The 21,037-nt window shown below is 32.3% G+C and overlaps 1 protein-coding gene across 2 annotated transcripts in view; it reads right to left on the minus strand.

Moving 5' to 3' along the window:
* LOC126770193 (TNF receptor-associated factor 4) overlaps window positions 1–21,037 on the minus strand; it is a 111,321-nt gene that overhangs the window by 52,207 nt on the left and 38,077 nt on the right. For both annotated transcript variants that reach the window (XM_050489446.1, XM_050489445.1), the window contains one exon: window positions 13,093–13,144. In XM_050489446.1, coding sequence (XP_050345403.1) covers window positions 13,093–13,144 — 52 coding nt within the window. The remainder of the gene's footprint in view (window positions 1–13,092; window positions 13,145–21,037) is intronic.

Raw genomic sequence — 21,037 nt, forward strand, 5'->3', positions numbered from 1 at the left:
TATCTAGCCTACTCAAGCTTATAAATAAGGAATAGTAAAGCTTAAAACTACTACTAACTAACTACTAGCTACTCAAGCTTAAAATATTAGGAATAGTAAAAAAAAATTACTATTCCTAATTTTTTTTTTATTGAACTATATTTTCAAACATTGTTAATGGATTGTATTGTCATTGTTATTTAGTACATAATATATAGCAAAAAGAACTTCGTTCCAACCAGGTGTCCAACTCCCGTTTTTTTTTAAATATATAAATCAAGATATAATTTATTCAAGTACATGTCATATTGATTTTTTTATTTTACAAGTCAATTAAAATTGAGCCATCGACTATATCCGCTTGTGTCATATTAATAAGGTTTTACTCTTATCGCAATTTAAATAATTATCCATAACATGATTTTCTGGTGTTAGATATTGAATGCAGATGCATTTTATATTTATGATCGTAATATAAGAACCCATACTTCACAATATTATAAATATAAATGTGTGTTTTATAATATCATTAAAATTATTATTAATATAATTATAATAAAATAATATAATATATATAATATATTAAAATATTTATTAAAATTATGTAGATAATTATTTTAATTTTAAAGTACGTTTAACATGAATTTAACATGATATCATTAAATGTAAAATAATCTTAAACAACTGGTTTCGATGATTAAAATATGCATTTTTATATAATACAATAAATAATTGTAAAATTATGTCTCGTAAGTGCTATCGCAAGTTATAGAGTCGGCAAGATCATACATGAAACTGCAGAACATAAAACAGGTCGTGAAATGTCAAAAATTTATATACGACATTGACTATAAAAAAATATAATAGTTGAAGGTTACACGTATCAAAATAGCGAATCCCAGTATCTTAATTTCCAACATTTCGGGCGCCTTACTAAATTACTTCTTACAGATTAGCATTGCATTTTTTTGTACGTAATTACGAAAAGAAACAATAATGATTTTGATAACAATTGAATATATAGTTTCGAAAGAGAATCCAGACGTGTTAAATATCCATAATTTTAGTTTTTTTTTTTTAAATTGAATGTGTATTACATTAGATTAACAGTTAAGAAAAGTCGAGGAGTATCAATAATAAGAAAGCGTTTTTGAATCGACAATTTTTTAATTCTACAATAGTTTTGGAAAATAGCTTCTTTTGGAGGTAATATTTAGAAATGTATCTAGTTGGGGAACAACGATAAGTAGGAATCGCGGAAAGTAGCTTCTAATTAAAAGAAACGGTATGAAACTCGCGAAGGTGTTCTTTTAAATGCTCTTAAAATTAATCAGATATACAATGTGATATCACAATTATTGTTCTTGATCAACTTGCATTGGATTGCTATTTAAAAATAGTATAATTTTAATGAGTAATAATATTCATAAGTTAAGATAAAATCTCAATAAGTTCACAAAACTGATACCGATCATTCAAAATGTACTCGAGTTAGTCAACGGACAAACAAACGCTTAACTCAAAATTCATCTGAATAATTCATCGCCGACGGACAATACGACCGGTGCGACACGGGTTCAAACGGTGTCACAACGTTACGTAAACGATGTTTTTACATGTTTAAAGTTGTTTTTGACCTGTATTAAATTTATATTAATTATAACAAACAAAACATAATTTGTCTTTAAAAAAAGAACAATTAATTAAAGCAAATTATTTTATGTAGTTATTCGTAAGAATAGATTTTTATGTAAAATATTTAACAAAAAAATCGTTAATACATTATATTCCACTGAATATTAGTCTGACAATGACTTCTATCTCCTGATAAAAACGCTCTTAAAATTTTTTAATCAGTTAAAAGTATCTTTTTAAGAAAGAAAAATAACTATTAATGCATTTATAAAAATAAACAACTCTCCCGCTTTATTTTCGATCATAATAATAATGACATTTTTCTATATTTTTTTTTCAGTTTTAACTGTCTGTTCTTCACTCTCTTCTAACATATATAATCATTCATGATGTCTATTTTTTTCCAGCCTTTCTTTTGCCTAAGAATCATCCTTATTCATATCTAATATTCTTCTCGTAATTTATTAATGACTTCGCATCACAAGTCCATACTATGTAATCACATTTGATTACAATTACTGGTGGTAGGGCTTTGTGCAAGCTCGTCTGGGTAGGTACCACCCACTCATCATATATTCTACCGCAAGACAGCAATACTTGATATTGTTGTACAAGGGACATAAAATCTTAGTTCCCAAGGTTGGTGGCGCATTGGCTATAAGCGATGGTTGACATTTCTTACAATGCCAATGTCTAAGGGCGTTTGGTGACCACTTACCATCAGGTGGCCCATATGCTCGTCCACCTTCCTATTCTACAAAAAAAAAAATATATTTCTACGTATAACATGCCAAGAGTTAAAACACATCTCATTACAATTCTATATTATTGATATACAATTATTTATTAAAATATGTATTTTCATCAATAGTGTTGAACCAGTATCGCGTTGATGTCTTTAACTCCGAAAACACGATCACGAACATTTTAACATACACATTTATCAACATTTCTAAATTTACAATTCGAAGTCACCTTTATAAATTGAAGCCTATAAAATATCTTCAAAGAATGATATGTCTGGTTCGTTGAACCCGATAAAACTTAAAGAGACCAGGTCCAAACATTATGTCCATATATATAACTGTATGGATTAATAGCGTGTAATAAATCAAGTATTTTCAAACAAAACCACTGGAATATTCAAGGGAATCTATCAAATTGTCACATAATGTTTCTTGCCTTTATGATTAGGGTGACCATGGTTTGGAAAAATCATTTCTAACGTTATTATATTATTATTGTTTTTTTTTATTTTTTATTTTAGGCCAATATGTTTTTTTTACTACCGCAATATCCTATATTTGTCACATTTATTTTTTCTTTCTGTTATAAACTGTAATCGGCGCAAGAACATTATGCATATAGTGTTTACTTTCAAATGGGCGTACAATGTAATGTTTCTAGTTTTAGTACCTAATTTATTAAGATATTATTTATGTAACATCCGCTAGAAACCCTTTAATAAATAAATAATAACTTTTGAATCGTCTCATATTAACACTTATTCAATACTATAGATATATCAAGTAGAACCGGCAATAAACAAATAAATTAGGTAAGATGTTTATTAAATATAAAATACATACAATTATCATCATTTACAAATAATTTTACATTCGTTTTCGTTTGCCTCTTATTGAAAATATTGAAATATATGATATGATGGACGTATAGATAAATTAATACAAATAATGCTAATGTGTTTACTTATTAATACATACTACATCTTGCACAAAATCTAGTACCATTTTTATGGTGACTCTACCATCGTTATCTCGTCTAATCATAATCAATCATATAGCAGTCACTGTTGGTGTGATGTCTCTAAATGTGCCTTACAGACCTTTGAAGGCTGTGGCTTGTGTCTCGTCGCCTGATTAAAGTCAATCATATTTTTTATATAATACTTGAATATACTTAGCATTTTTGTTTACGTATTATTTATTTTGTAATAACATGCAGGTCCCCTCACGATGTTTTCCTTCACCACGAAATGAAATTTTAACACAAATTAATCGCATGAAAGATTTTTTAATTATAATAAACGTTTTATGAATTCATTACAATATTTAATACATATAAAACAAGATGGTCCTACTCAGATAGACTTGCAAGAATAATGCATGTTATAAAGCTTTATTAAAAATCGAGTATTTTTTTTATAAAATAGTAAGGCGGACGTACATATGGGCCATCTGATGGTAAATGGTCACCAACGCTTATATACATTGTATATTGTATTGTAAGAAATGTTAACCATCGCTTACATCGCCAATGCGTTTATACCTGTAATGCCTCACTCACCCTTCAAACTGGAACACAACAATACCAAGCACTGCTATTTTGCGGTAGAATATCTGATGAGTAGGTACCCAGACGAGCTTGCACCAAGCTGTACCATCAGTAAAAAGATACACGTAGTAAAATATCGATTTAAACTGACAGATTACTTGATTAAAATATATTTTGAATTTGATTTTAAAAATAAGGAAAGTCTATCTTGTACATAACGTATCTGTTTATTATATAATATACGTGTAATAGACCCGAATGATACACATAACTAACGATAAGAATCGGACACATGACCTATGTGGTCATAGGTCTTGAATGATTTAATCGATATATCAGTTATCGGATTAAGTTGACATTGGAATGCCTTTGTAGCGCATTGTTTAGCTAACGAATTGTTTAAAAACTATCACAAATTCAAGCTGAAAGCAAACACCATTTTTAGAAGTAGAAATAATAACACGTATGTACATCAAAAAACTCAATAAAAAAAATTAAATATACATCAAAAGGTACAGAAAACCCGACTTTGGGGATTTGTTAGATTAATATATCCTTTTATCCTTAACATGAATGATTCCACAAAACCATTCCATTTTTAAATACTGGAAGATATTCCGGTTTAACTTTTGTTTAATGTACCATACATTAAACAAAAGTTTTCTAATTTCCTTATACACGTTTATCCTATTTAGTTTATTCAGCGATTCCAGCGCTTTCGTGTTACATAACCAAGTGAATATATCATTTTTAAAGCGCGTTATATCTATGACTATATAACAACTTGACAAACATACCGCGTGTCGTGAGAAAGACCAAGATAAGGCGACACATGTCCAGCAATACAGTAACAAGATAAGCCAACTACGGTCTTACTACGGTGTTCTCTAACTATCAGATTAACTGATATACGTAGAATAATTGTCTTAAGTGACCAATGATGTTGAATTAAATGTTATTATTTATCCGTGTGTTGTTAACTTTAATTTTGTTTGTATTTAAAGAGAGGCTTGATAGATATTTTTTAAATGAAACTTTATTTAAAAAACGACTCGTTGGTCTAGTGGTTACTTTATAAGGCTGCAACGAAAAGTAATTAGGTTCTTCTGTAAATTTTTTTTTTTTAGTTGAGTGCGTTATCATTCAATATCCATGCGTTCTAGCCACAGGGCCGTCGTTGGTAATATTTGGAAGTTTATTTCAAAACCAAACAACTCTGTAATATTAAAAAAAAATCGTTAAGAAAATTTAAGATCTCATACGGATCAAATATCAGTATCCTATTATTATTAAAGATAAGTTTTTTAATTTGAATAGAGCGATGTCAAATGGTCATTGTATTTAGGGTGCGTTCCTTCACGTCCCTTCGCGATTGTTTCCGACTGTTTTACATTAAAATAGACTGAATATCCTCACCTCAATGCCTTTGAATATAGTTAAATTGAGTTCTTTCAGATCAGGTCAGTGAACTACGTCTTCCCATAGATTTATTTCAAATTTAAGGGCCGACGTAGACGCTGTGATAACAAATGATTTGTAAATTTATACTTTTTTTATGATATTTTTATGATTATGATTATATTTATTTACGCTATTATCATGGTATTTGTGTATATTGCAAGCCAAAGTGTGACCAATGTTGAGACTCGAAAGTGATATGTAACATTGACAGTAATAAATATGTATATTATTTAAGAAGGATACACCTATTAAAATAGCATCTCAGTCAGTTTTCAACATTTAACTTGTTTTTTTTATAGAATAGAAAGGCGGACGAGCATATGGACCACCTGCTGGTAAGTGGTCACCAACGCCCATATACATTGGCATTGTAAGAAATGTTAACCATCGCTTACATCACCAATGCGCCACCAACCTTGGGAACTAAGATGTTATGTCCCTTGTGCCTGTAATTACACTGGCTCACTCACCCTTCAAACCGGAACACAACAATACCAAGTACTGCTGTTTGGCGGTAGAATATCTGATGAGTGGGTGGTACCAACCCAGACGAGCTTGCACATAGCTCTACCACCAGTAGATACCACTTGTTGCTCTTGTTAAGTTGACTTTACGCTGCTGTATGCATAACTGTGTGCGTTAAAGAAATATTATCAATGTCTTATATATTTTATAATCATCATTAATAATGCAAATGCAATGCGCATGCGGAGCGCCCGGTCAGCTTCACGTGCTCACGAAAGATTCAACTCTCTCGAAAGGTCAAGCAAAATAATAAAAACGATTAATATATATTAATAAACGATTCCTAAGTATGAAATTGATAACATAAATATCGCTACAATTAAAAGCTTAAAAAAATATTCCGCAATAAAAGCCTAATTAATACAACAGTACATAACATATAAATATGCTACAAAAACAAATCAATAATTGTTTTAATATAATGATTAATTTTATAATAATAATAATAAAAATAATGTAATTATTATTTTATGTAAAAGTATATTCACGAGAGAATTTCACACCGTATGCGGTAACCTTAAACTATCCTTAGAAATCACTAAAGAAATTATTAATGTCCGAATACGTAATACACAATTGAATCTGTTTTGTCCGTGATCTGAATCATATCTTTTGTAGTGATGTACTTAAATATTTGAATTGAGTAGTTTTGACCCTCTGACATTTGTTTTCTTTGAATGGTAATTTATTAGATGAATAAAATATTATCTATACTTATTCATAGACAAAACTTATTATGTGGTACATCGAAATTCATATATATTAGTCATACGAAGATTTTTTTCTCTGAACTGCCTTCTTGATTTTATGAAGTAGTCTTGTATGGCTGAAGGTCTTGAGATCTCAGGTTCAAATCCAAGCGAAGTCGGATCATAGAAATTATTGGGTTTATCTGTCAAGAAATTCATAATGGCAATAGGATTTGTGGCTCGAAAAGGACCTCAAACAATCCAGTTGAGTCGTTTTATCGGACTAGTGCTTACCCTTATTATCAACTCACATCAACAAAAAGTAATGTAACCGAATATTCATATTGTACTATTTTCACGCTCCATTGTCAGACAAGAGACCAGTTTGATTCCCAGTTGCGGCAAATCATATAATTACGGCTTTTAATAGCGAAAGGGGTGAATAGATAAGTTTACGGTTCTAATTTCTATAGATTCTGGTTTAGATCAAGTTTCTATGGTTCTTTAGATAAACTTAATATGTATGAAGGTCTTATGTTACACTGAATAGCTATCTATGTTAAGTAAAAAAAAAAGCTTTTAATGTAGTACCGTTCTGATGAAGGGCTTTATGCAAATCGGACGGGCTTAAAAAGTCAACATAATAACAAACACAAAGTATATAAAATACACATTGTATATTATATATTAGGTCCTTACATATGAAATTTGCGTTTTGTCGTACGGACCACTTTAAGAATTCCAAATTCAAATTTATAAATTCATTTAGCTGGTACATTTGAGATTTGAAAACAATCATTCATTTGTTTTTTCCTCATTATTTTTTTCTTTGGCTTCGCTTATTACCGCACAATGGAAAACATGAAATATCGGTATATTTACGAGTAAGAGTTCTACCGTGGCACCAGTGCTGCAGAAACAGCTCGAAGGATTAATGATGTGTACGGCGCTGGTGTCGCAAAAGAAATCACGGTACGTTTTTGGTTTCAACGTATTCGTTCTGGAAATTTCGACCTTCAGATCCAACCCCGTGGACGGCCACAGACAAAAGTGGAAAATGAAGAATTAAAGGCTACTGTGGAAGCGGATCCATCACAAAGCACTTCAGAATTAGCTGCAGGCTTCGGGATAAGTGATAAAACTGTATTAATCCACTCGAAGCAAATTGGGAAAGTAACAAAACTCGAACAATGGGTACCTCATGAATTGAGTGAATCGAACTTGCAAACACGCGTCGACTGCTGTGTTACTTTGCTCGACCGACACAATAATGAAGGGATTTTAAATCGAATCATTACTTGTGATGAAAAGTCGATACTGTACGATAATCGGAAGCGCTCATCGCAATGGGTGAACCCTGGAGACCCAGCCAAATCCTGCCCTAAACGAAAATTGACTCAGAAAAAGTTACTTGTGAGTGTTTGGTGGACTAGCGTCGGTGTCGTTCACTACAGCTTTCTAAAATCTGGCCAAAAGATTACGGCAGATATCTATTGTCAGCAACTGCAAACCATGAAGGAAGAACTAGCTGCTAAACAAGCAAGATTGGTCAATCGCTCTAGGCCACTGCTGCTTCACGAAACGCAAGACCACACACTGCACAACAAACAACCACTAAGTTAGATGAGCTACAATTGGAATGTCTGTGATATCCACCGTACCTTGCTCCAACAAATTACCATTTTTTCCGGAATTTGGACAACCTCTTACAAGGAAAAAAAATCAACTTCGATGCGGCAGTCCAAACCGCCTTCAAAGAGTTTATTGATTCTCGTCCCCGTGGTTTTTTTAGTAAAGGGATCAATAAGCTACCTATGAGATGGCAAAAGTGCATAGATAACAATGGTGCATATTTTGATTAAATAAATATATTTTCCAAAAAAAAATTGACTTTATATTCCTCCCGTACAGACCGCCAATTTCATATGTAAGGACCTAATATTTATTTGTGATATGAAATTTTAAAACGTAGAACTGACTCATTTTTCGGCAAGAGAATCGTAATCGGAACAACGGGAAAATTCTACTATCATTCTTGCCAAAATGTCACGCAGTCATAATTAATTAAGTTTCCATTTTATAACTTTTTGTGTATATTTATTTGAGTACTTTTTGTATATAAATATAAAGTAAGACAAATAAATATTGATTGATGACATTTGTCATGAGTATTAAAATCATTAAATAAAAATAAACCCTGTTTTATTTCTTTGCAAACTAAGCAAGTCAAATAAAATATACAAACATAATATATGTATATGTAATTTTACCCACACTACCGTTTGTGCTAATATTGCATTAATCTGCGTATAAAAACAATTGAATACTCGTGTTCTTGTATGCGTGTTTGTGTAAAAGATAGCTTATATATTTACGAAGCTCACATTACATACAAGACGCAACGAATACTTATATTTATTTTTCATTTTATAATCATTATTTAAATGGCTATATGCTAAATTATGTAATAATAGAAACGAGGTAGTCTAATGGATAGATGACAGATAATAGAGGCGTACACAAATTGGTAGGGCTACCGAAAAATATTAAAACGTTGCCAGGACTAAATAAACGAAAAGATACTTAGAACACGTTGTGACATTCTGTAATATTATTTACGTTACATAATAAAATCAATGTTGCAAACACTAAATTCAATTTGTTAAATGTCATTTCGTTTTATTTAAATTTATACATTTATTTTAATATTAAGATTTCTTTCTACTATTTGTTAGGTTATATAGATTAAGTAAATTATTTAAATTCAATTATTTTATTAATGATTGTTTTAATATTCATTTAATTTCTACTATTTTTTGTGTAAGTTATGCTTTGTTTAGTTCTAGTAATTTTATCGCTGTATAGTGTTTACAATGATTGGTGAATCAAATATTTTTTTTTCTTTGTACAAAAAGCTAACTAAAGTATTGAGTTTCTTGTCAGATCCTCGATAGAATCTAAATTTAGAGTCGGCGATAGTTTTACTTTCAATTAAATACTGTAAAAAGACTGCTAATCTTGATTCATACCATCGTATTGTAGAGGGGATCTCCCGTATATGTTTAGTTTTAATTTAGGTACCATAGCTAAGTAATGAAAATATTCTAGAGCTAAGTCTAGTAAAGCAACAATTTTATGATAGACCGCTTCTTTAGCAGCTAACATTTTAGTTCCTGTAGTGCCGGTTCTCACGACCTGCAACTTGCACGCGTGTAACTTGCACAGACGAAGCTTACGAACACATGAGTGTAACGGACATATTTATTATTTTTTTTTTTATTGAATAGGTAGGGGGACGAGCAAATGGGCCACCTTATGGAAAATGATCACCAACGCCAATAGACATTGGCAGTAAGAAATGTTAATCATCGCATACATCGTCAATGCGCCACCAACCTTGAGATGTTATATCCGTTGTGCCTGTAATTACACTGGCTCACTAACCATTCAAACCGGAACATAACAATACCAAGTATGTTTAAGGTTTGTATGTTTTGCAGTAGAATATATGACCAGTGGGTGGTAACTACCCAGACGAGCGTGCACTAAGCCACCAGTGGATTAATTATAGTTTAAAACAAAACGAAATGTCAGACTTTTTAAATACCTATTACATATTCAAAATGTTAATAACTCTATTTTTTTTACATATGTTTTAGTTTTTGAAGCGAGTGGAGATAATTTTAATGTAAATACTAAGTTTTGCAGGCATGTTAAAATGAATAAACCGTCAAAATTTCACTATTGGACTATGGGAGACAAGGTCTTGCGTCTCTTAAGTTCTCCTTAAAGGGAGAGTCGAGAGAGAGAGAGAAGACAGGAGACCGAGGATAAGCTGTGGCGGAAGATTAAGCTCTAAACAACAATCCTATAATAGGTGCTCTATCCACTGAGTTCTATCCACCTCGGCTCTTTAATTACGCGTCTTCTTTTACTTGTACTTTTTTTGAAAATATTATTTTAATTGTCCACTTTACGCAATAGTCAGTGGTGTGTGAAGAGCACAGCTATAAGATAAATCTAACCAATTAGACAGAGACAGTAATAGCAACGATAGACTGGTCACATCGCGAGAGCAGGACGACAACACTGACCGGTTAGCATTGCAAGGTCGTCCCGCGGGGTGAGTGACACCGACATGCGCCCGCGCATAGCGTGCCAAAACCATATCTTCGTTACACAGACACTATTGATTTTTAATTGATGAATTAACGGCTATTTATAACATAACCGCGGCCTTGTCTTCAGATGAAAAAAAAGCGTATAAGATTTGTTTTTATGGCAACTGTTACAAATCGTTAAATTCGCAGTACGACGCACCGAAGATTAGCAGTTTTTGAACATTACCATAAGAACGGATGGATACGGAAAACATTTTTTTCTATCGACCTTTGAAAAAATGAATCATTTGCGTATTTAACGCTCATTGCCGATATTTCTTGTTAGTCACGACTTGGGTGAGAGAAAAACTTTATGGTCGAAGGAATTACATTAATATTTACTATATAAGTCTTAGGCATTAAGAGTTATGTTTAATTTAATGAACTATAAATGTCTAAAGAACAGTCATTACATAGCATAGTCATTATTTCAAATGCAGTGACACGAATGAAATATTACAAAAATTAATGATAATGATAAATGTGATACTCATATAATTGTTACAAAGAACAAGCACAAACTCCATTATTCGACTGAATAGTGTCAGTAACACTTTTCTGGGGCAATGTTTTACAACAGGATCCCAGAAAGCGTTGGAACTACCTGTGTTGTAAATAAAAAAAATGTAATGTAACGTTGATTTCCTAAAATATACATGCAATTGCACACCATGGGAATGAAAAATACTATTACAAAATTAGACAAGAAAAATTATTTAGCGTCGACTGGCGGCTGTATAATCAAATCAAATAAAATCACCCAACAAGAAACTCAATACTTTTATTCACAATTACACAATACTCTGTCTTCGTCTTACAAATATCAAATTATTGAGGGCAGAAAAGGCGAAATCGGTGAGAATCTCTTTACCATATAATGTTTATTAATGCTTTTTAGCCCATAAGCTGTAATTGTGTTTGATAAAATAGAACTTGCGAGAATTGGCAGTAACATATTACATTTATGGCCTCGATTTCATACAATGACCTTGAAAATAGTTCATGTCCATTTGTCATTTAGTTAGATAAATTAATGGTAACATTACGAAACAAATAAAAGGAAAATCTTACGATAACATTTATATGAATCGTTTTAATGTGTTTCTGATACATACAGTAGTTTTTTTAAATTTATTATTTACTTTATAACTTTTAAGCATTTTTTTAATCCATACTGATATACTCAATCTAATAAATACGATGAAGTTATTCGAATTATATATGATAAAAGATACTCGCTCGTTTAATAACGAAAAAAAATAATTAAATTAATGTTAAAAGAATTTTCATTACAACGTTCACGAGTCTATTCATTATATTTTCCAATTCCCATAGCCGTTTACGAGAAAGTTTTCCACATAAAAATGATGGCGTCGTGCGCAATTCGCAATTTGGAATGTATGGATTCTGCGCACGCGCATGCGGTTCACACGCGGCAATTTTAAATTCAATTACGATCGTGTTAGGAGCAGACCGCCTCTAGAGTCGCTAAAACTATTTCTAGACAATGATCGAACAAGAAAATGATAATAAAATATACAACGACATTTAATAATAATTTTTATTTAGATATTAAAGTTAAAACAACTTTTTCGCAATAGGAGATATTTGAAGAATTTAATGAATGCTATTTTACATTAAATGTTTATTAATAAGGAAAATTGTTAGGCATTTTTTGTTATGATGATTATTTTTAATAATCATGGATCTTACTTGGTGGTAGTCTTTTGTGCAAGCACCGTCCGGGTAGGTACACTCTATACACACTCGTCAGTTAACACGTATTCTACCGCCAAGCAGCAAAACTTAGTATTATTGTGCTTAAAGTCTATGGGCTTTGGTGACTACTTTTATATCATCAGGCCACTTGTTACCAGTCTCTCTACAACAAATAAATTTTTAAATAATATAAAAAAAATCAAAAAACAAAATGTTGCGTTATATGTAAATATAACGCAATACTAATCGTAACTTCTACATTCCTTGGAAACAACTAACAAAATAACATAAAACTTAATATTTGTTTATTAAGCCCATTTAGGGCTCGTTAAAAGACAATAAAACTTTCTGTAAGTTGCTTTTTGACCGCAGCGCGCGCACATGTAAACAACGCCATCTAGCGACACATGTCTAAACCACTTTATAGTGCCTCCGCTTGGGTGGGCTTGTTGGTTCATGACCAAGTATAGAGGTCGATAGAGTCAAATGTCTGCTTATTATTATAAGTACAAAATAATTTATTTGTTTTAAATTAGATATTTATATCTTTGCTATAATAAATTATAATATAAATTGTATACCATATTTACTTAAGTATAATAATTTTATGTACATTTTATTTTACTTACCTTAGCGTAGTCAACGGGTGAAGCATTCACGGGGCTCGTGAATAAACCCTCGCTGGAAAAAAATAGCATTAAGTAAATTAATCTAGAATACATTAATTAAAAGGTCATTAAAATACGAATTATTTAGAAAATACATTTCGTCATAATTGAAACAATACTTGTAAAACCCCATAGCTTGTCATAGCCCTTTTCCTTCTTATCTACATGAGTGACGAAATTATACATTCTGCAGTATGAATATCGATTGCATTACGTTTTCCAACTCAATAAAGATACATTGTTACTAAAATTGAACACATACAGGTAATCCCCGCATAAAATAGCCATTCCGCGTCCGCCAGAAATATCCCGCTGTTCTTCATTAGCCATTTAACTTTAACTTAGAGCGATATTTATACGAAGAATAAGTCGAGTAATATAATAAACCCGGGTTTAATGGGGACTGTAAAAGCTCCTTATACATACAACGAACAACAGCAACTCAGTATCGAAGTTTTCGTCCGAAACGTTTCATCCAAACGTTACATATACGTTGCATTAAATAAGGTTTTGTAATTTAAATATCACGGTCACAAGAAACAGTTGTGTGAATATGTAACTCAGTAAGTCAGTACATTTCATCAAAGTGAAACCCTTATGTGTAAATTAGTGTAAAATTGTAATGTAAAATGTACTGACGGCATAATAATTAATCACTTGCCTTAAAGGTACTATCGCAATTTGCAACCAAAATAATGTTTATCTTTAAATATTTCTGCCATGATTCATCAAGCTTCATTTTGTTTTATGTGTTCAAATATCATTCTAATGTTGTTGAAAGGTTCTTTTTTCATTTTTATTTACGAATTCATAAGAAATCTGATTGATATAATACCCTGACTAATCGTATAGGCTACCTGACACCTACACCCCTCTTACCCACAAGGACGAAGTCGCAGGTGGAAAGTAGTTTAAATATTAAAAAAAAACTATAATATCTTATTTAAAATATATTGTTTTTTTTTTTTATTTGAACGTAAGTATACTATACTATCCTCTACTAAAAGAAACTATGACGAAATTAATATAAATGATACTACTATTCTATTTCTACTCTTCTATTCTATTCTATAACCTAACAAAATATTATAAATCAATGATCACCACATAAATGATTAAAAATACATAAATACGGAACCTATCAAAGAGAAAAAATTCACACTTAACAAAATAAATAGGAGTCAATTTTTCCGCTGACATATGTAAGTAGTATGTAATGTGAAGAGAATCTACAACGTATACTTTTATGCGCGTGCGCATGAGATATGGGCGTTTTTGTCGCGTGATGATCTCTACGTTTCCGGACGAATGTTTTGCTTAATAATCGATATAATCGACGCGGCAGACCATAAACGACGATGATTTATGAAGCCATACATGTTTAGCTAGCTTAATAATATTAATTGATAAAATTTCCTCAATTAAATCGTATTATGGACTATTAGACGTTTTAAAACTTGATACCAGGTTGGTAGAACGGTTCTTGCTATATATAACAGTAAATTCGTCAAATATTTTTTTATATCATGGACGCAAATATTAAACCGTGGGATAGTTTTGCAAAATATATGCATAATCAGGATTATATGTATGTTTTTGCCCGAGGGAATTATAAAACAAACTGTTTTCACTTTTTAGCGATAAGTTTATTCAATCTTAAAAACGAATCAGCATGTTTATTTGTCTTGGTGTGCTAAATACTTAAATTTACACAAACGAGTCGATTTAGTAAAGTCCAAGGATTATCACGTGGCAATCAATCTGGACCATAAAACACAAAATAACTAGCAATTAAAGGCTTAAAAAATATTTAAAAAAAAAGAAAGGACATCTCATGATAAATTGTGATATGTTAAAGTTAATATATTCCATTCCACTTCGTTATAGGAAACAAAATAAAATACTCTTTTATACTCAAACTAATATACGAGTATGTATATACCTACATGTTAGTGATTCAGGGTAACCACAGGCTCAATAGACATTACATCCTATATCCCAAGTTAGTGGCACATTGGCTATGTAAGGGATGATAAATATTTCTTACAGTGTCAGTGTCGACGTGCAGTGGTAACCATTTGTCATCAGGTGAGCCAGTTGCTAGTCTTGCTATCTTTATTCAATAATATTTTTAATGCATATTATGATGTATAGCCATTCATCACAAACCAAGTAATTGATGGTAATCATCAAACGTAGCAACATGTGGGAATGCGTTTTACGGCGCAAAAAATGCTGTAAACATAAGGAATTTATTTCAATTAAATGGATATAAAGTGACGATAATGAGAGCATCGCTCAATTTTAATTAATGCCTTGAAAGTTTTTTATCTAATCCATAACAGTCCAACTATGATGACGTGCCGGTTGGCGTGGTTAGTAGATACTTGCCTTTCACGCCGAAGGTTGTGGTTTCGATCCCCACCCAGGACAGAGATTTGTGTTCATGAACATGTCTGCTTGTCCTGGGTGTAATTATCTATATAAGTATGTATTTACAAAAGAAAAGTGGTATATGTGGTTTTTCATTTTTCTATTTTAATACAATTCGGATATTCGCACAACAGGAACTGTACGTGTTAAACACTTTAATACAAATAGAAGCGATCGATATCGTATCCCATATACTTATATTTTAAAGGCAGATGTTAACTAAAACTAGAACTCATAAATATTGTCGTTTTAATAAATACTAACAATAATTAAGGCTCAAAATAAACAGCTCAAAACAAACATACATTAGCCGAGATGGCCTTCAGGTTAGGACGCGTGAATCTTAACCGATTGTCGTGTGTTCAAACCCGGCAAGCACCACTGAATTTTCATGTACTTTATTTGTGTTTATAACTCGTCTCATGCTTGACGGTGAAGAAAAACATCGTGAGGAACAGGTTTCCGTGTGTCTAATTACATTGAAATTCTGCCACATTTGTATTCTACCAACCATTGGAGCAGCGTGTTGGAATAAGCTCCAAACCTTCTCCTCAAAAGGGAGAGGAGGCCTTAGCCTAGCAGTGGGATATTAACAGGCTGTTACTGTAGTACTGTACACACAGCGAATTGACACGATGCAAATTTGTAATATAGAGTGCTGCGATGCAAATTACTGCGATGCGACTTAATGCGACATGACGTCTCAATACCATGGTTAATGGTTCGGGTTAATATATTTACATCACCTACGAATCAATTCGCAAGTTCTTACAATGAGTCGTGAGAGCGCATATTTCTGCTTTACGTCGTCACGTTGCATTTTTGTGTTTCGGCCTGGAAACTAACCTTTTACCTATTATTTTTTGACAAAGAAATACGAATAAGCAGGCATGGCGGTAGAAGATCTGATGAGCAGGTCCTATCGACTTAGATTTGTACACAATAGTTGCACAAACTTGGTATTGTTGTGTTCCGGTTTGAAGGGCGTCTCAACCAGTGAATTTACAGGCACCAGAGACATAACATCTTAGTTCCCAAGGTTGGTGGCGCATTGGCGATGTAAGAGAGTTAACATTTCTTACAATGCCTATGTCTATGGGCGTTGGTGACCACTTACCTTCAAGTGGCCCATATGCTCGTCCGTCTACCTATACTATAAAAAAGGCACCAAGCACGCACTTGGTTTCACGCCTGCTTGTTTATAATTTTTATGCAAATTAAAAAAAAACTGTTCTATTTTATATTATATTCGACTTTCATGTAAATTTTCTATGGAATCTGTTATGCTGTTCAAGGTAATGACTTGAGGAGTAGTTTCTATGTTAGTGTTCACATACATACAAACAAACATACGCATCTATAATATTAGCACAATTTGTGCAATGTCAGAATTATTTTTCATTTTACCGCAACTCCACGTTACGTATTCGCAATCTATATTCCTTATACACAATAGTAATGCGATGCCATTAAAAGAAATAATAAAGAAATATGACAAATAGCACGTCACATGTTTTGTAACTATTGAATAATAATATAAGCACATTATTATGCTAATGGCAAAAAAGCAGTGCATTAAACCGATTATAAGAATAAAAAAGAGTGCGTGTTATGTATCAATAAATCATTTTAACTAAAAACAAAATCGATATGTTTTAAAACATCGTTTAGAATTGCATCAGACTGAATATTTAATTTAAAAAATTAAATATAAATAATTTCACTAAAAAAATATATATTGACGCATATTTATTTGAATTAAACATATTATTGCATCTACATTGCTTTTGTATGTTTGCATATACATTCTGGGCAACGTAAAAATAATTTAAAAACCCACAAATGCAGTGATTAATATTGTATATGGATAAAAATAGATCCAGTCAAGATCACCTAATGGTTAGAACACGTGAATCTTAACCGATGACCGTGGGTTCAAACCCGGACAAAGCACCACTGAATTTTCATGTGGTTAATTAGTGTTTATAATTCATTTCGTGCTTGACGGTGAAGGAAAACATCGTGAGGAAACCTGCATGTGTCTATTTTCATTGAAATTATGCCACATGTGTATTCTACCAACCCGCATTGGAGCAGCGTGATGAAATAAGCTCCAAACCTTCTCCACCAAAAAGGGAGAGGAGGCCTTAGCCCAGCTGTGGGCATTAACATGCTGTGACTGTAATAATAGATAGAGTATTTCTCTACAAATAAATTTATCTGACTGACATCAGATAGTAATCCTTAGGTGTTTATTTCTCCGCAACGTAATAGAATCTATTACGATTGAAGAAAGAGTAAATATAAACAAACCTATATTCACATATTCAATGCTATAAAAGCTTCGCTATATTTTGCAATATAAACAGTTTTTCAGTAATATTTATTTATTTATAATACAACACTATTTAACTTAAGTACTTATAATCACTTTAATTGTACCTCTAAAGTTCCGATATTTTTTCGGAAATCCATAATGAATATAGATTATTCAACAGTTTCTATGTTAATATACGCTTAAATAGATTGCATCACAGTAAGACAGACGGCGATATCAAAACAAAGGAAAGATATCGGTTCCTCCAGCCAGACCTGTTGTAATGCAAGCAGAGAAACCGCATAGCGGCTAACAGACCACGGAGCCGTTCCCATTTATCTGCTTTGCTTGATGAGTAAAATCTTCTACGTTATACTAGCTAACCGACCCAGTTTTACATGGTTATTATTTGCCTTCATTTATTATAAACATATTATACAAGTTGAAAATTATCAAATCATTAGGGTTAGTGTTAATAAAATAGTATGTAAACACTAAGATATACATATCATATTTTTACTATCTAATAAGTGATAAAATCAAAATATACTTTCAAGAAGACATTAACAAGCAATTTGAATCGTCATTTAATGAATCGAGAAATGACAACAAAAAAACTTAGGTACAATAACAGGACCGTAGTTTAACGGCATTAACACATGTATGTAATTTAACGGTATGTGGGATATTATAAGCTACCTAACATTACGTATAAGTAATGTACAATTTTGTTAAACATGTCTTATAAATATACCCCATTTATTGGAAATTATATTGCAATTATTCGAAAGAGAAGACGGACAGATTTCAATTTATTAATTAGCCCAACACTTGGGGCTTGAAAGCTGGAATAGTACAGCGGGAGCTCCAGTCTTATAAGACTAGATTAACGGAACTGGTCTACTGGCTATGGAAGTATTTACAAAATAAACATCGAAAGCATTATCATCGAATACCGTCTTTAAATTGAAGTTTGGTGATCAAGTTAAGGTTAACTAAGGTGATTAATAACTTTATCTTGTACAATCTTCAAGTCAGAGTAATTAGGTCGTGTCCACAGTTTTATACCATCCAGCCACTTTCTCGTTTTCCATATGGTCTTCCTCTGGAATCTTACCTACCAGGATCAACCTTGGAATTTCGTATGAAGGTCCTCGAAAAATACAACCTTTATCTGTACGACGGACATCATTATCTTTCGATTACATTTAGCTCTTCCTAAGCCTTTGAGACCAATTCCAAGACATCTTGAACATTTCAAAGGTTTTCATCTTCAGCACTCATGTTTCACAGCGATATAAAAAAGTGGACCAAAAATATCACTAGCGAGCGCGGCATTTCATATGGAATGTGATTACATACATGAACAAATATTGAAAAACAATTTGCAATTTAGTTCAAAAACAAACAGTGAGTTACGCCAACAGTAACTGAAAATACGGTCAACGACTATCGAGGCTCCTCGTAGACTTAAACATTTTACGTAATACGTCGATATTGTGTCGCAATTTGACTGCATTCAAATACATAATTCGTTGCATCTCATTAACATACATTGAACGTAGCAGCGAATCGTCGCAATATGATGCCTCTAATTGGAATGTACATAGTTAAGTGAAGGAAATTCCAAGTGGAAATCGTTTTCTACATTTAAAATTACTTTATTTTAATATATCCAATAAGAATTGGCTTGAATAGGATGCTTAAAATAGCCTAACCACAGGAGGGATAAAGACATATAAACGACTTGAAATTGAATTGACGTGATATTGGTCATATTGAATAATATATGGTTTAGGTACTTTCCGAGGCAAAAAAATGCACACGCTTCCAATTTTAAAACTCCGGTCTGCTACTGATATTCTTCAACAAAGAAACCCAATAAACATTTATTGGAACAACCTAGGATTTGAACCCGAGACCTCGAGATCTGCCTTATCTAGCAACTAGAAAAACGAGGCAGTCAAATCTTTAGCGTCAGAATCGTTTCACAAAAACGTTACACAAATGTATATAGTATGAACTTTGTACATACCGCTAAAGAAGTTTCACTCTTATAAATAAATCCCAAAACTTACAAAGCAGCTTACACTCAACACTCAACAATCGCCTTTAATTACTAAGTGTTATCTGATAACGTAATATGAAATGGTTTATTTTTATTTTAAAACTAGTTTCCGCCCGCAGCTTCTCCCGCGTATATTGGGGAGGTTAGTACCCTATGTCCTTTTCTGTACTGGACAACGTGTATACAAAATTTCATGATTATCGGTTGATTAGCAAGAAAGTTTAAGCGTAAGTCGTAACAAACAAACTCACATTCGTATTTATAATATTAGTAAGTATGTATAAACGTAGATTTCATTAGAATGTATATTATTGCTACAGTAACAGCCTGTTAATGTCCCACTGCTGGGCTAAGGCCTCCTCTCCCTTTTGAGGAGAAGGTTGTGGAGCTTTTTCCACCACGCTGCTCCAATGCGGGTTGGTAGAATACACATGTGGCAGAATTTCAATGAAATTAGACACATGCAGGTTTCCTCACGATGTTTTCCTTCACCGTTAAGCACGAGATGAATTATAATTACAAATTAAGCACATGAAAATACAGTGGTGCTTGCCCGGGTTTGAACCCACGATCATCGGATAAGATTCACGCGTTCTAACCACTGGGCCATCTCGGCTTGCTATACTTTAAAAATATTGAAATTACTTTTTCTTTTTATTACCTTAGAGCCTTTTAAGTTTTTTTTAGGTCTCATTAAAACACAGTCGGACGAGGACTGGACCCTTGGGTTTGAAGGGCCAATTCTGACAGATCCTATAGTTGACGGTGTAAGTAGTTTATACTTCTTGCAGTGCCAAAGTCTTTATGCGAAAGACCTATTTGTTACTGTGCCTAAATAAAATACAGATTATATGACTGTATCTTGAGTGAAACATTAATGAAGCAATATTTCGTAATGTATTTATTATTATCACATATTATAAAAGTCCAAGAGCAACCAGTTCGTTTTAAAAAAATCGTTTTACATGAGATTCATTTATAGAGAAAGAACTCTGTAATATTACGCTACGATCCACGTGGCCAACGCGGTATCATTTAACGTAGAATTATTACATATTTTTTATGAAAAAGGTGTACAAGTAGATCGG

Source organism: Nymphalis io, chromosome 8 (assembly GCF_905147045.1).
Source record: "Nymphalis io chromosome 8, ilAglIoxx1.1, whole genome shotgun sequence".
Lineage (NCBI taxonomy): Eukaryota > Metazoa > Arthropoda > Insecta > Lepidoptera > Nymphalidae > Nymphalis > Nymphalis io.